Consider the following 13,186-nt stretch of genomic DNA (forward strand, 5'->3'; position numbering starts at 1 on the left):
TTTATATATGTAGTCAAATTATTTATTTATCTATTATTGATGCTATTTTATACATATTTTATTAATATTTTAATTTTTCGGCATTAACTTTCAATTCAATTAAATCTTAAATTTCACTATTAAAATTTTTTATAAATATGTAGGTATTAAAACTTTTGAATTTTAATATTTCAAATCCTAAAAATATGTGTTTAAGTTAAAATAAGTTATTGGAAGTTAAATATCGATAATCAAATTTTGCAGGGGAGCTAGCGTAACTCCAACAACGTTGTTTTCCGGCAAGGTCCGTATCATGAGAAGCCATTTTCGACATTCATTGCATTTCTGCCATCTCTCCTCACTGTTAATGTCAACACCAAGTGATCTTGCAGCCCACGAATCTGCATTTGCTTTTATAAGTGGCAAAAAATTAGTCAGAATGACACGAAGTGTGTCACATGCTCTGGTACAATAGCTGAAAAAAAATTATACAAAGGAAATATAATTTGTATTTTATAATTAAATTCAAATCTCAATATGTACTTACAATTTTCGATCACTTTGCAGCATCTCGTAAAGCTCTGGTAGCAATATGACACACATGTCTAACGTCCATGAAGCTCTAAAAAAAATGATAAGAAGTTCATTAAGTCAGAGAGATTTTAGGTTTCTTCCAGCTTTAATGTGAGTGTAGGTAATATTTCATTGTTTCATATTTTTATAATTCAAATGACCTCCAAATGATTTTTTATCACAAACAATGAACATTTTTTATGCATTGTGATTGAATGATTAAACGTTATATATTGTCTAGTATTCACAGATAATTCAAAACGACCGCTCAAACGTACACTTCATACTCATTATTTGTAATGAGCGAAAGTAGTGCATTCGAGCAATCATTATATAGAGGTAGCGCTGTAATATCTCTCGATTTATAATTTCTTACATGTATAGTACATACTTACGATTTTTCTAGTATAGCCCCAAGAAGATCCACAAGAATGGCGTGATCTTTTAAGCGAACACATTGCCTAAGGGCGGTGTGGACGTCCTGTCCCTTGACAGATTCTTTAACGATTTTTAGGCTCGCATGTCTATTGCATAGTTCTTGATACACTGTGTCATGATTGTTAATCAAGATCTTCATTTCATGTCCTTCATTAGCTCCCTCAGTATGACCATAGTTAATAATCTTTTGCGATGGCCGATTGTGGTTAATCTGTGGCTGACATTTCATATCTAACGTTGACTTTGAACGTATAGGTTTTACAAATATCTGTACTTCAGTGGTATTGCGATTCTTTAAGTTGTTCTCCTTATTAATTTGTGCTTGATAATCATTACGGCGGAGTTTATACGATTGGCAGGGTCCACGTACAGGGGAACCTCCGCGTGGTATCGTTTTTTGAGATTGTATTTCGTGCCTATTATTCAGCGGTTCGTCAATTTCATTCAAATTTGTCACACTAATTGAGTTCATAATTTTCTTCTGCAAATTTTGTTTCGTACTCGGAATGCTTGTGTGCGTACTTCCACTCCCTCTCCTATCAAATCGTCCTTTTGCAACCATTGTTGTCCGACTTACTATCGTTGTTTGGGGCGCATAGGACATCTTTGGGGCGTAGTCAGGTGGTTGAGCACTGTTGACAGGAAAATCTTCTTTCGCTGTATTAGACAATTTGTCTACGTCAGCCATAGAAAATTCATCACCACATTTTATAAGATTATACTCATTGACGTTGTCTGAATCTAAATGATAGCTAGGAAATTGAAAATTTGTACTAGGACTCACGGTATCAGTTGAAAAACCCAAGCAACTTGTTACTGGAAGTTCAGAATATTTCGGCACGTAACATTTATCAAAAATATCATGATCGTCCTCCATTTCGATACTGAGATTGGGTGAAGACATTCCTTCTTCAGGCACGGTGGGAACTGTGAAAGAAGGCTTATCTTCTTTACCAACGGAGAGTCGCATTTTCCTCTGTCCTCGATTGAAACTTTTCCGAGAGCTGTGATTGTGATTAAAGGTTGTGTTTGAAGGATTATAGAAGGGCATTATCAGTCCTAAATTCATAGCATAAATTGATACATTGGTGTTGTCGTAAGAACCACAAATTAGCTGCTGATTTATAATTTTCATGTCTCCGAGAATGTTCCACTTCGATTCGATGTGATCAAACTCACGATCAGGTTCCCATCCAACCACAGAAATTCCAGTTGTTGAACCAACAAAAAGACACTCGCCGTTTTCACTGAATCTTACACACTTCACACTGTGAATGGTAGGATTGCTGGAAGCTCTTGTATTTGTATGCGAAATTATCTTTTTGCTTTCTAAGTCATATAGATCCACAGTGCCGTCATTCCTGCCAGCAGCCAGTAAAAACTCAAAAGGATGGAATTGAATGCAATTGACTGAAGAGGCGTGTTCCTGAAATTTTATCAATTTGTTTAGACAAATTTTACGGTTAGATTGTCTTCCAAAGATCTCACCTGAAAGTCAATGATTTCCTTACTCATACGTATATCCCATATAATAACGGAACCTTCACTGCCGGCTGATGCAATCCAGGACCCATCTGGAGAAAACCGAACCGAGTTGACATTAGCTATGTGTCCACGGTACTTTTTGATGCAATTTCCTGTGCGTATATCCCACAGGCGGATCGTGGTATCGTTGCTTCCTGAAACAATGTATTCTCCGAAAGGATGAAAATCTAGAGTGCGCACACTCTTCATATGCCCATGGAAAGAAATGCAATTTCCTCCAATATTTAGGTCCCATCGCTTAATAATTCCAATCTCATCTGCGGAGTATACGACATCATCGTTGTATGCAAATCTGACACAATCTACTGCACAGTTGTGACTATCAAGTGACTTGATAAAAATAAATAAAAGAAAATTTCACAAATATGTTGCAATGAATTTTTAGTAAACTGGTATGAGCGGTAAAAGTTATATCAAAATAATTAAAAGTTGACTAACTCAGTGTATATATAGGTATCAATACTTTACCATGAAACATTTATCATTTCCAAAAGCCCAAAGATTGACATTACGATCTTGGGCTCCAGTTACAAGCACCCTTCCAGTTTGACCGACATCCAAACATGTCACTTTTAGTGTGTGGGCTTCAATATCATCTACAAATAAACCAGACCAAAGTATTCAAAAATTAATTAGGGAAATAATCGTTTTTTTTTTTTGTCACGACGTCATCGACTACGAAATACTGTCAACCTTGCTCTTTATGTATGTATACAAAAAAAGCGTAAACTTTCTAAAAAAAAAAAATAGAACGCAACTTACAAATCTTTGAGGGCAATTTTTGTGCTACAGCCATTTTCCAATGATTTTTTGAACTGTTATCACAAATAAAATCAATCGTGTTTTACTTTTACATTCGAAATAGAAAAAAGAAACAATTTTTTCAGACGTAGTGTCTTATAACTCCATGTAACTAGTAGAGTATGTCATATCTGACACGCCACCTGTGAGAAATCAAAACTTAACATTTTTTTAACACTTGGAGGACCCAACATTTGCCACAACGCGGAGGATCAAATTGGTACTAAGTGCCAGATGTGGCCTTGTGGCTTGAAAAGGTTGGGGCCGTAAAGCTTTAAAATAAAAAAAAAAAAAAAAAGTGCCAGATGATAAAATATGCTCAATAATTGATTATTAATCAATTATAGAAAGTTTCACTAATCTTGATCTCCTTCAACCATTCCTGCACAAAATTACTAAATATTTTATTGAGAAAGTCGTCACTAAAAAATGCATAGAATTGATGCAATTATTTTGTGACGATTTTAAGGTTCCAATTGGTAGCAAGTACCAGTAAAGTCCTCATGTGTAAGGGTTTAAATTGATAGCAAGTGTTAGTAAAGTCCTCCAGTCCAGTGTTAAAAATTATTTCGTATAGATGTCATGTGACATATGACGGATCTTTTAGGAGGAAAAAAATTCTTTTCACAAGTTTCACAATCACCAAAAAGTTCATTCAAGTATTTTGTGACATGTCCGATTATCAAGACCACAAAATCTTTAAACAAAACAGAAAATTATCTGATAAAGAGCTTACACAGTAAGTTTTCGATGTAAAAATTTTAAAAAAAAATAGACAAAATGAAGATTAGTGAATTTCACAAAAATTTAGAAACTGTCGATGATACTTGTCAAAACTTTTTTGGTTATTTTAAACAGATTGGCAATAGAGGAACTAAAACTGGAAATAGTAAAAGCTTCAGCTCGTGCAGAGATTACTGGACCGTCAGGATATAAACCATGCCCGCTTAAAAGGACAAATAAGAGGTTTTTGCGATGCACACTGACATCCGCCGCGAGTCACAACAAGAGGGTACGAGAAAGAAGATACAAGGGTAGCTTAGATCAGTTAAGTCGCCTGGAAAAACAACAAAACGCTAAAATAAAAGAGCATCGAGAAAATGAGTCTATGAATTCAGCAAGTTACATAGTTCCGGAACATAGAAACAGAGTGAAAAATTAAATAAAACTTTAAATTGGCAATTTATTGGAAAAATTCGTTTAATTAAAAAGATTTTGAAACAAATATTGTTGAATTTTTTTTTCATGTTTGGTACATCTTACATATTACGAAGTGACATTAGATCTCGATTAGAAGCTTTAGAAGTAATATTAGGGTGAAAATATAAGTAATAAATAATCTGAAAGATAATACCAAGTATGAAAAGCCCAATGACTACCCCAGCATAGCTGTAATATAAGTTAATAGATATTATATTCCAGTCAGTGTAGAAATAATAGGCAACGAGGCAGAAGTTATTCTCTAAAAAATATATTGCATAGTATGTCATGTATTTGTACTTTGTGGAGCCTTCTGTCACTGGAATAACATGGAACAAAAAAATTGTTCCAACTGTAATTGAGAATAAAAATTTTGTAAAAAAATTATAAGCACATAGCTTATGATTCTTTCCGTCAGTGAAATGGATGAAGATACCAGATATCAAAACATGAATAATGCAAAAAATGAGTGCCCATTGTGGTGTAATACTGGCCAATAGCGCGATTGCTAGAATTCTTGCTACTGATAAAGCGAGGTTCCAGATAAGATGAAAAATTTGCCCTAAGAATGTTATCTGTCTCTTTCCGGGTGTAGCGAGACGTAGGCATTTCTGATGGGAACTTAGTGCATAGGACATATTAATAAAACAATTAACGAGAATGCATCCTTGCCATGTTGTCAAAGAGTCTTTACCGCTAAAATATATCGCAATCTGGAGTACTTTCTGAGGTGCAGTCTCAAGGAAGCAATCAAAGAGACGAAGAAATGTTTCATCACAATCGGCCTGCAGGAGTTTTTTGTAATATTTTAGGGCTCTTTCATTCTGATTCCTCCTTCTGGCTAACCAATACTTGGCAGAATATTTTGAAGATTCCAAATAGCTAAAAAAAAAAGTAAAAATTATTAGTTGTCTACCTTTAGTTAAATAATTAAGGAAAAAAAAACATTAACAGAATCAATACAGCGATAATATTTTTCCATGCACGGATCAAAACATATGGAAAAGGAAAAGTATAAAAATTAACAAGTCATCTTTCTCACCGTAAAATATTCAAAAAAATGATCCATGAAATTTTCAAGCAGCAGTCTTTTTGTGTACTTTGCATTTTTATAGACTCATCTCTAGCTTTCCTGTTTTACGAGACGAGAATACAATTATGTACATAAAGAATTCGGGGATCTCCTGGGAAAACTTACACTTCACAGCTGATGAATAGGGTTAATATCCAGGGAATAATCCAACAAGCTAGAGTATAGGTCATGTAATTTTCATTCCCGTGGGTATAATACTGGATCGCAACATAAATTGTAATTCCAAAAGATACAATTCGTACTACAAGTGAAATGAAGTTGTAGACGACATCCCAAATGCGCACTGATTCTTTGTCCGGTAGTGTGGTAATATCCGGAACAGCAATTTGAACCTTAAGGGGAACACGCGTGGAGATATACGATGCATCAAACTCGTTCATTTATGATAAAGAAAGAACACAAAAATGTGGTGTAAAAAAAAACAAACAATCTTAACCAAAAATTAACTCAAAAGCATTTTTGTATTTTCCCTGTCTCATGGACACTGTGATGACTGTGTGTGTATCCATCCATCTATACCTCCCATGTGACAGGCGATTATTTTCTCTTTCTAACTCACGTGTTTATTCATTTGGTATTAAACACTTGGAGTAAAGGTTAACTGAAATTTCGAAGACTGACATGTCAAATGCGCAAGAAAGCCCTTCCTCAAATTCGCTTTTTTTTTTAAAGCAAGTTGAAATATTTATCTATTTGTTTAAAAGACTCTGCAAGGATTAAAAAAGAGATAGGTTCATACTTATATCCGAAAATTTAATTAAATTAATTCAAAATAATCCATATACATATATGTTTCACTTTAAAAATGAATAAAAGCAAAGAAGGTAATAAACTCAAGCTTCATGTTTTCGGGCTAAAACCATTAGATACTCTCTTTCGATTTAAACGTTCTACACTGCGGAATCGCAAAACATTATCCTCACTGTTCGGCGACTTCTCTGGGGAGCTGGATTTTGTAATTTCATTTACTATATTGTCGGAATTGCTTGGCGATTGTTGTGCTGAAACCTCGATATTTGCAGCTGCTTCTGAACACTTTCCAAATTTAGGTTCATTGAATGGCTCAATCGATGAAGCGAGACCTTCAGCCACCAATTTCATTGAAATATTGATGTCTTCTCCCTCAGTTGTTGGATCATAGAGTTCTACACCGGGAATTGGAGAACCCTCACGCATGGTTCTACCCTCTGTAAAAGGATTTTTTTCTCTGTAGCAAACAACACGTGAAAGTAGTTTTTTCCACTGTGCAACGTGTGTAAGTTCTTCAAATCTTTGAATAGATCTTACGTCCCAATGAGAATTATTATCAATTGAAGGAGGCTTTACATTGGCCAAAAAGCATTCGATAGCTTGGAAACGAAGTGTAAGAAAGTCCGTTCGCAGTTGATAAACATCATTCGTTTCCACATAAGCACTATCTCCGTAATCAACATAGTATATATCCAAGACTATTTGGTCGCTGTTGTAATCGTTTGGAAGAATGGCTACAATTTCTGCACGATACCATTTGTTATCATATTTAAAAAGTGCAGCTACAATTTGGCCCAGATACGGCTTCTGTATACGGTGAATTTCTTGATTCTTTGTCTGCTCATAGTATTCTGTCATTGAGTTTACTAAGTGATCCAGATCAGCACATTGTGGACCAATCATCTGCACCCAGAATTTGCCTATATTATTGTATTTAATATAAGTAATTTATTAGTAAAAAAGTCTAGAGATAATCATTACATAATAATTATAATTATTAAAACATATGTAAAAATATTAATTTAACTTACTGGGATTGGCTATAGCAGATACATAAACTTCCATTTGACCATCAGGATTAGTAGATTTTAGTTTCTCTGTGTTTGCAGGGTCAATAACTGGGGTTTCTAATGAATTAATCCTGTTGTTACTTGCTGCGGGATTGAATCTTGGCTCTCTTTGAGCCTCTGCTTCCTCAAGGACTTTTCTTGTCTCTGCATCTTCCTGAACTTTTTCCTCAATAAGCAATTTTGCTGTATTAACCTGTGCTTGCGTTCCCGTAATCAATACTTTTCTATTTGCACCATCGCCTCTATCACCGGACTCCACTGAAACTTTAGCTTGTGATTTCCTACAAATTTCTTGTAGAGACTCTCCACATCTCCCAATAATTTTTCCACATGCACTCTGAGGAACAAGGATCTTCTCAGTTACCTTGATAGGTCGCGACATCAACTGTTTTATTATTTTTTGGGCATCGCTGACTGCTTTCTGATCTCCCGAAATAATACATAGTTGATTATAGGCATCTTTCTTGTGAACCTCGATTTGTGTCCTTGTCTTGTCTTCAATTGCTTTTAGACTCAAGCCTTCTCGTCCAATAATTAGTGGTAAAACTTCGTTTGTTACCTCTACCTTTTCATATACTCTCGCACAAGTAATATTTTCAGATTTGGGGATATGAACTTCTGCTGTCTTACACTTTTTCGATTCATTGCGCTTCCGGAGGTACACAAATAGAAATGATGCACTGATTCCACAGAGAGATAGACCTACAAGCATCGGAAGAACGGGTACCCTCATTATTTTGCCAGTTGTCCTGTGACTGAAATAAAATTAAAAACTCTTCTAAATCTTTTAGTGTTACTCTGATAAATTTCAAGCAAAATATCGTCTAATTTTAACCTTATGATGATATATCCATAATTATCACATATTATGTAATGTCCTTGAAACTGAGAATTACAAAAATTTTCAAACAACCCGTTATCATACTTTCTTTTAGTCCTTTCGTGTACAATTGATACTACATTTTTTATAATCTTAAGTTTATGGCATGGAGTTGTCCAGTAATCGAACTGTAATTTTTAAGATAGGTAAGTACATAATTTTCTGTATACAAACTACAGTTTATTATGTAGTCACAAAAAACATTTCAGTTAATCAAATAACATCTTTTGCACCTCACTACGTAAGTACGTGTATCGACTATGCTTTATCGAATGCTATTATGTGATAACAATGAGGGACCCAAAGTCCCTAAGCACCAGTTTAAGAAGGCAGAAAGGGATAACAATTTCTTATATTCTATTAAAAAAAATTGTTCAAACAAGTGCATGATGTACAGAATATCGAATCATGCTCAAACTCATGAAGATGAACCCACATTGCGACAACAATATATTGAAGACATAAAAAGAAACAAAATAAATACTTTCTTACCAAAATTCTTGGTATAAAATTCACCGTGAAGCTTGTCTTCGAACTGAACTGTAAACAGCAAAATCTCGATTCACTCAGTGTACCACATGCGAAATCATTCGAAAATCAAATGACATGACAGTCAGAACCTAACCTAAAACAAATATGCCAAGTTTTTCTTACAAGCTAGCAGTCTGTTTATGGTAAAGATTCTTTAGAAAAAATCACAACAAAAAACATGCTATCTTTCCCTGCAGTTGTCTCGAGATTTTCACGATTTTTTCTCAGTGGCAAGCAAAGTCTATCATCATTGGCTCTTCCTGATTTAGTAAGATATCTAATGGAGGTCAATCTGGCTATAAAGTATAAACCATTACAAAAACTCATCATTTTTTTTTGTTTAGGTGAAGTCAATAAATTCCGTAACAGAAGGCGAAATTGATCGTGCCGTATTGCATGAGACTGTGAAACTGAATCCCAATCTCTTAGATTATGATCTACGATCATGGCAAAGGGTTCTACAGACCTTAAAAAATCAAGGATTCCCATCATATATGCTTCTACCGTTGATTGTGAATTATCCAACGATCCTCCATCGTACTCCTGAACAAATAAAATTAGGACTAGATAAGTGGCATAATTGCCAATTTGGTGAGAGGAATGTAATGAAATTAGTAACAAGGTATCCAATGTTGCTGGATATTCCCAATGATGAGTCATTCATCATGAGTCGCATAGCTTCTCTACAAGAGTACGCTGAGACGCGAAAAAATGTCTGGACAATGTTTATGAATTCTCCAAATTTAATCACAGATAAAATTCAACTAATTCACCCGAAAATTAACTACTTACAAAGCACAATGAGAGTTCACCTTTCGGAAGTTCTCAAAACGGAGGTATTTACCAGAAATCTTTTTACAATTCGCAGTCGCCATGTCTTCCTTGAACGTTTAGGAATCTACAAAGCAAAGAGTATCAAAGAAGATCTCGAGGAAATAAATAAAAATCCCAAATTGCACCAAATTATGGATACGAGTGATAAAACATTTGCCACAAAAGTTGCTTTTGCAACACTAGAAGAGTTCGAGGTATTTAAAGAGCTCTACTCACGAGAAGTGAACGAAGAAGATGATTTACTTAACAATAATGATGAGGAATAGGAAGAAAAATTATTTATCCATTTTGTGTAGTTGTTAAATTTATAAAACAATCATGTATTTTTCTTCATAAGATTACATTACAGTGTGTTTGACTTTAAAAGACATACTTTTACATAAAATAAAGAATATTTAACCCTAAATTATGAATGTAAAACATCTCATTATATTTCTGCTAAAAAAAATTATTTTCCGTAAATTTTTTCTACAAAATTATGTGCACTTTCTCATGTACTAGAAAATACTTTGAGTATTTATAAATAATATTTTATACATAAGGGAATGCACAGTGCTTATCCCAGGAGGTACCCCCCTTATAAAGAGTTAAGAGGGTAAAAATATCTGATGCCATGTTGCTAAATTATTGTTTAAATTGTCGATTTTAACGCATGTTCTTAATAAAAAAAAACTATAATAACTGACAATCAAAATCATTACCCCAATAACCTAACATAATGTTCTTTTATTCATTGTCTAATATTTGCCAAAAACATAAGCAAACCCACATTTACATTATTTACTTATGAAGCTCATTCAACTATTTACTCATGGCAAAAATTAATTTTTCTGTTACTGCGAAAATTGATTTTGGAAGTTTATGGAAAATTCAGACATTCACTATTACATCAAACATCTAAAATTATAGAATAGATCAGTTTTGATTATTTTTTATTATGGAAATCTTTTATTTAAATAGCAATATAAGAAACGATCCTATATTAACCTCAATACATCAGAGATAAAAAATCCTTTTATTTTGTGATAAAAAAGAAATAATTTGAAGATAGCATAAAATTACACAATGTATGTATTGTACAAACATACATACCTACATATAATATAAATGCTAATATGTATAGAATTGAATTGTTATTAATTCCGAAAGTTGTTTCGTTTTTTTACTGCAAAAATTACTTAACAATTTATTTAAAAATAAAATAATGCTAGCAGCATCTCTTCTCCAATTTATCGTAATTTTGAGTTTCTTTTTTTTATTTCGACTAGTATTTCTTTTAATATGAAGCCTTTTTCTTCTTGATCCCACCAAAGTATCATTTCCCTATAATCAATTCTCTCCTCATTTTAACCATGTTTAAAAGTTAGAAAAAACAAAAGAAAATCAATAAAATGCTTTAATGCATTATGTACTTTGGTCCTATTCCTATCATATTCTGTGTGTTTGATACGAAGAAATTAAGCTATAGCATCTTTTATAAATAAATGAAACTAAGTGAAATGCGAAAAAAAATGTTTGTATTATTTCCACGAAAAACTCCAATTTTTTCTGAGACACATAAAAAAGAAATTAATTTAAAAAAAATTAAATTCGTTTCAAAATGATAATGATAGCGCAAGAGAATTTCCAAATTAAGAAAATTTGATTATTTTTTTCTAATCGCCAGATTGTTTTTGCCAGCTGTTGAATATCAGTTTTAGTTAAAATTCTTTCAATAATATAGAATTGTCAGGTTGAATTAAAAAAGGACTCTAAACATTATGTACTATGCAAGAGGGCCATGAAGTTTATTCCCTTTTAATCCATACAATGATCCTCAAAAATGAATTAGAAAATTTATTATGAACGAGATAACGAACGTACTTTAATTCAATAATTAACACACTGATTCCCGCTAATCCCAAGTGTAATACTTCCCAAAGGTTTTCTATACGGACCACTCTGGGCTTATGTTCTTAGCACGTTTGCAAAATATATTTATTAAAAACAATATATTCACACACCTGTTTGAAAATCAAATAATTTTAAATATAAATTAAAGCTTTTTAAGAAAAAAATGTAATAATTTTGCAGAAAAGATAATGTTTCAAATTGATTTACATTTATTTTTTACCTTTTTAACTTATATGTCTTGACTGAGGAGTGGGGTATCGTATTTCCGATTGAGACTGACACAGGGAAACATCCAGAGAAGTGGATGTTCCTGCCCAAATACATCTGCAAGGAGGGCAAACTTTGGTCGAAAAGGACGATACATACTTTTTTGTTGAAGAACTTCTACTGCTGCTTCATCATACAGAATTGCATGCATCTGATCCACCATAATGGCTATGACAAAGAGTCCAAAGAGCGTTGACTCTAGGAAGAGCAGAACACTGTGCAAAAGGCGCGATTGTGCATCTGCTGTATCTGTAGAGCACAGCTCGCAAGGCGATACCCATGAAATTACAATGAGGACGATGGAGTACATTGCAAGAATGATGACATAGACTAGAAATTGTAGGAAGTACTTTTGATTGTTTTCGCCCTAAAAGGTAAAATTAAGACAATAATTGAATCTCTTTGTAATAAATGATTGCGATGATTGTCTTTAACCATGCCATACAAAACCAAACCATGGCAAAACATAGGAATGAAGAAACGTTTTTCCGGCTACAAAAACGTATTAAATATTTTTTTCTGATTATAAGAGTAACTAAATTTACTTGAATGGCTTCTGTGATATCTTATATTATATATTAAATAATATAATACACAATTCAACTTACTACACATGAATTGATCCAGGGACAATGATGGTCATATCGACGGATGCATCGCTATAAGATAAAACAAGGTGTACTGTACAACATTAACCATTATAAGATTGAGGACTCCATGACTTACTTTGCAGATACGACAGTGGTGTGCCCTAGGTGGCCTAAATGTCTCACAACGTGTACACACTGTCCATTCCTCCTTTTCCATCTCTCCTTTTTCCGTGGTATGAATATCCGAAAAATCCAGACGATTTTGGGGCAATGGGACAATTCCCGGATCAGACAAGACAGCTCTCAGGTGTGACATGGCAAGCAGAAAGACAATCGTATTGAACAGGATCACATGAATTGGCGCCCAAATGCTACAAAAATCATTTAAGGAGTATAAAAGGTCTAAAAGAACAAGTTCTTTATCTACATACCTGTTTTGCATGCTTTGCAGAATAATCCATTTAATCACAACATAATCCGCATAAATAATCGCCATATAAGTTACAAAGAGACATGCTATTCCACAAGGATCCTTAACAAAGGGCATCTCTTTGATAAATTGCACACTAATCTATTAATAAACTAATGCTATTCATTACAAATTAATCACTTTCATTTTGTAAATAAGTAAATTAACATTTTTTCTTCTGTCGCTACTGTCAAAAAATTACAGTCAGGTATTGGTTAGCGTGACGACGCGACGGTTGTACTCTTCGCTCCCATTTAAAATAATGAGCATAAG

General features: G+C 33.6%; 4 protein-coding genes and 1 long non-coding RNA gene across 8 annotated transcripts; 2 read left to right on the forward strand and 3 right to left on the reverse strand.

Annotated features, from left to right (window-relative positions):
• Nucleotides 1-6,126, reverse strand: LOC129789313 (katanin p80 WD40 repeat-containing subunit B1). Of its 3 annotated transcripts, XM_055826072.1 has the most exons (8): nucleotides 5,735-6,126; nucleotides 5,579-5,668; nucleotides 5,231-5,418; nucleotides 3,004-3,131; nucleotides 2,479-2,865; nucleotides 948-2,416; nucleotides 527-601; nucleotides 1-454 (listed from the first exon to the last, which is right to left on the reverse strand). In XM_055826072.1, exons 1-8 carry the CDS (start codon nucleotides 6,007-6,009, stop codon nucleotides 217-219), a joined length of 2,850 nt encoding a protein of 949 aa, XP_055682047.1. In that variant the 5' UTR covers nucleotides 6,010-6,126; the 3' UTR covers nucleotides 1-216. The 3 variants fall into 3 exon arrangements, with proteins under 3 accessions (XP_055682047.1, XP_055682048.1, XP_055682049.1); XM_055826073.1 differs by lacking the exon at nucleotides 5,579-5,668 and having other exon boundaries at nucleotides 5,735-6,120; XM_055826074.1 differs by lacking the exons at nucleotides 5,231-5,418; nucleotides 5,579-5,668; nucleotides 5,735-6,126 and adding an exon at nucleotides 3,298-3,486.
• Nucleotides 3,885-4,561, forward strand: LOC129789499 (uncharacterized). Its single transcript, XR_008750450.1, has 2 exons — nucleotides 3,885-4,075; nucleotides 4,195-4,561. It is a non-coding gene; the product is annotated as an uncharacterized LOC129789499 (long non-coding RNA).
• Nucleotides 6,127-6,361: 235 nt separating the features above from the next.
• On the reverse strand, nucleotides 6,362-8,754 carry LOC129789354 (tudor and KH domain-containing protein homolog). The gene is made up of 4 exons (XM_055826132.1): nucleotides 8,725-8,754; nucleotides 8,285-8,334; nucleotides 7,411-8,204; nucleotides 6,362-7,299 (listed from the first exon to the last, which is right to left on the reverse strand). The coding sequence occupies exons 1-4, from the start codon at nucleotides 8,749-8,751 to the stop codon at nucleotides 6,470-6,472; spliced, it is 1,701 nt and encodes a 566-aa protein (XP_055682107.1). The 5' UTR covers nucleotides 8,752-8,754; the 3' UTR covers nucleotides 6,362-6,469.
• LOC129789446 (palmitoyltransferase ZDHHC3) lies at nucleotides 8,095-13,114 on the reverse strand. 2 transcript variants are annotated; one of them, XM_055826266.1, is made up of 5 exons: nucleotides 12,876-13,114; nucleotides 12,581-12,815; nucleotides 12,463-12,513; nucleotides 11,808-12,221; nucleotides 8,095-8,204 (listed from the first exon to the last, which is right to left on the reverse strand). In XM_055826266.1, the coding sequence occupies exons 1-4, from the start codon at nucleotides 12,989-12,991 to the stop codon at nucleotides 11,817-11,819; spliced, it is 807 nt and encodes a 268-aa protein (XP_055682241.1). In that variant the 5' UTR covers nucleotides 12,992-13,114; the 3' UTR covers nucleotides 8,095-8,204; nucleotides 11,808-11,816. The 2 variants fall into 2 exon arrangements, with proteins under 2 accessions (XP_055682241.1, XP_055682240.1); XM_055826265.1 differs by lacking the exon at nucleotides 8,095-8,204 and having other exon boundaries at nucleotides 9,981-12,221.
• LOC129789441 (transcription termination factor 4, mitochondrial) lies at nucleotides 8,484-10,100 on the forward strand. Its single transcript, XM_055826259.1, has 2 exons — nucleotides 8,484-9,128; nucleotides 9,205-10,100. Exons 1-2 carry the CDS (start codon nucleotides 9,039-9,041, stop codon nucleotides 9,958-9,960), a joined length of 846 nt encoding a protein of 281 aa, XP_055682234.1. The 5' UTR covers nucleotides 8,484-9,038; the 3' UTR covers nucleotides 9,961-10,100.
• Nucleotides 13,115-13,186: the final 72 nt, after the last annotated feature.

This window comes from Lutzomyia longipalpis, chromosome 2, assembly GCF_024334085.1.
Source record: "Lutzomyia longipalpis isolate SR_M1_2022 chromosome 2, ASM2433408v1".
Lineage (NCBI taxonomy): Eukaryota > Metazoa > Arthropoda > Insecta > Diptera > Psychodidae > Lutzomyia > Lutzomyia longipalpis.

Excerpts from the sequence above, each read along its gene's own strand:
- LOC129789313 (XM_055826072.1), bottom strand. The coding sequence starts at position 6,009 with ATGAACGAGTTTGATGCATCGTATATCTCCACGCGTGTTCCCCTTAAG. Across the intron at positions 5,669-5,734 it reads CTATTCATCAGCTGTGAAGT|GAAAGCTAGAGATGAGTCTA; the intron begins GTAAGTTTTCCC and ends CTCGTAAAACAG. Across the intron at positions 2,417-2,478 it reads AGGAAATCATTGACTTTCAG|GAACACGCCTCTTCAGTCAA; the intron begins GTGAGATCTTTG and ends ATAAAATTTCAG.
- LOC129789446 (XM_055826266.1), bottom strand. The coding sequence starts at position 12,991 with ATGCCCTTTGTTAAGGATCCTTGTGGAATAGCATGTCTCTTTGTAACT. Across the intron at positions 12,816-12,875 it reads CTGCAAAGCATGCAAAACAG|CATTTGGGCGCCAATTCATG; the intron begins GTATGTAGATAA and ends TGATTTTTGTAG. Across the intron at positions 12,222-12,462 it reads CCTGGATCAATTCATGTGTA|GGCGAAAACAATCAAAAGTA; the intron begins GTAAGTTGAATT and ends TTTACCTTTTAG.
- LOC129789441 (XM_055826259.1), top strand. The coding sequence starts at position 9,039 with ATGCTATCTTTCCCTGCAGTTGTCTCGAGATTTTCACGATTTTTTCTC. Across the intron at positions 9,129-9,204 it reads CATTGGCTCTTCCTGATTTA|GTGAAGTCAATAAATTCCGT; the intron begins GTAAGATATCTA and ends TTTTTTGTTTAG.
- LOC129789354 (XM_055826132.1), bottom strand. The coding sequence starts at position 8,751 with ATGAGTTTGAGCATGATTCGATATTCT. Across the intron at positions 8,335-8,724 it reads TGAGCATGATTCGATATTCT|TTTCAAGGACATTACATAAT; the intron begins GTACATCATGCA and ends TGTAATTCTCAG. Across the intron at positions 7,300-7,410 it reads ATCTGCTATAGCCAATCCCA|GCAAATTCTGGGTGCAGATG; the intron begins GTAAGTTAAATT and ends ACAATAATATAG.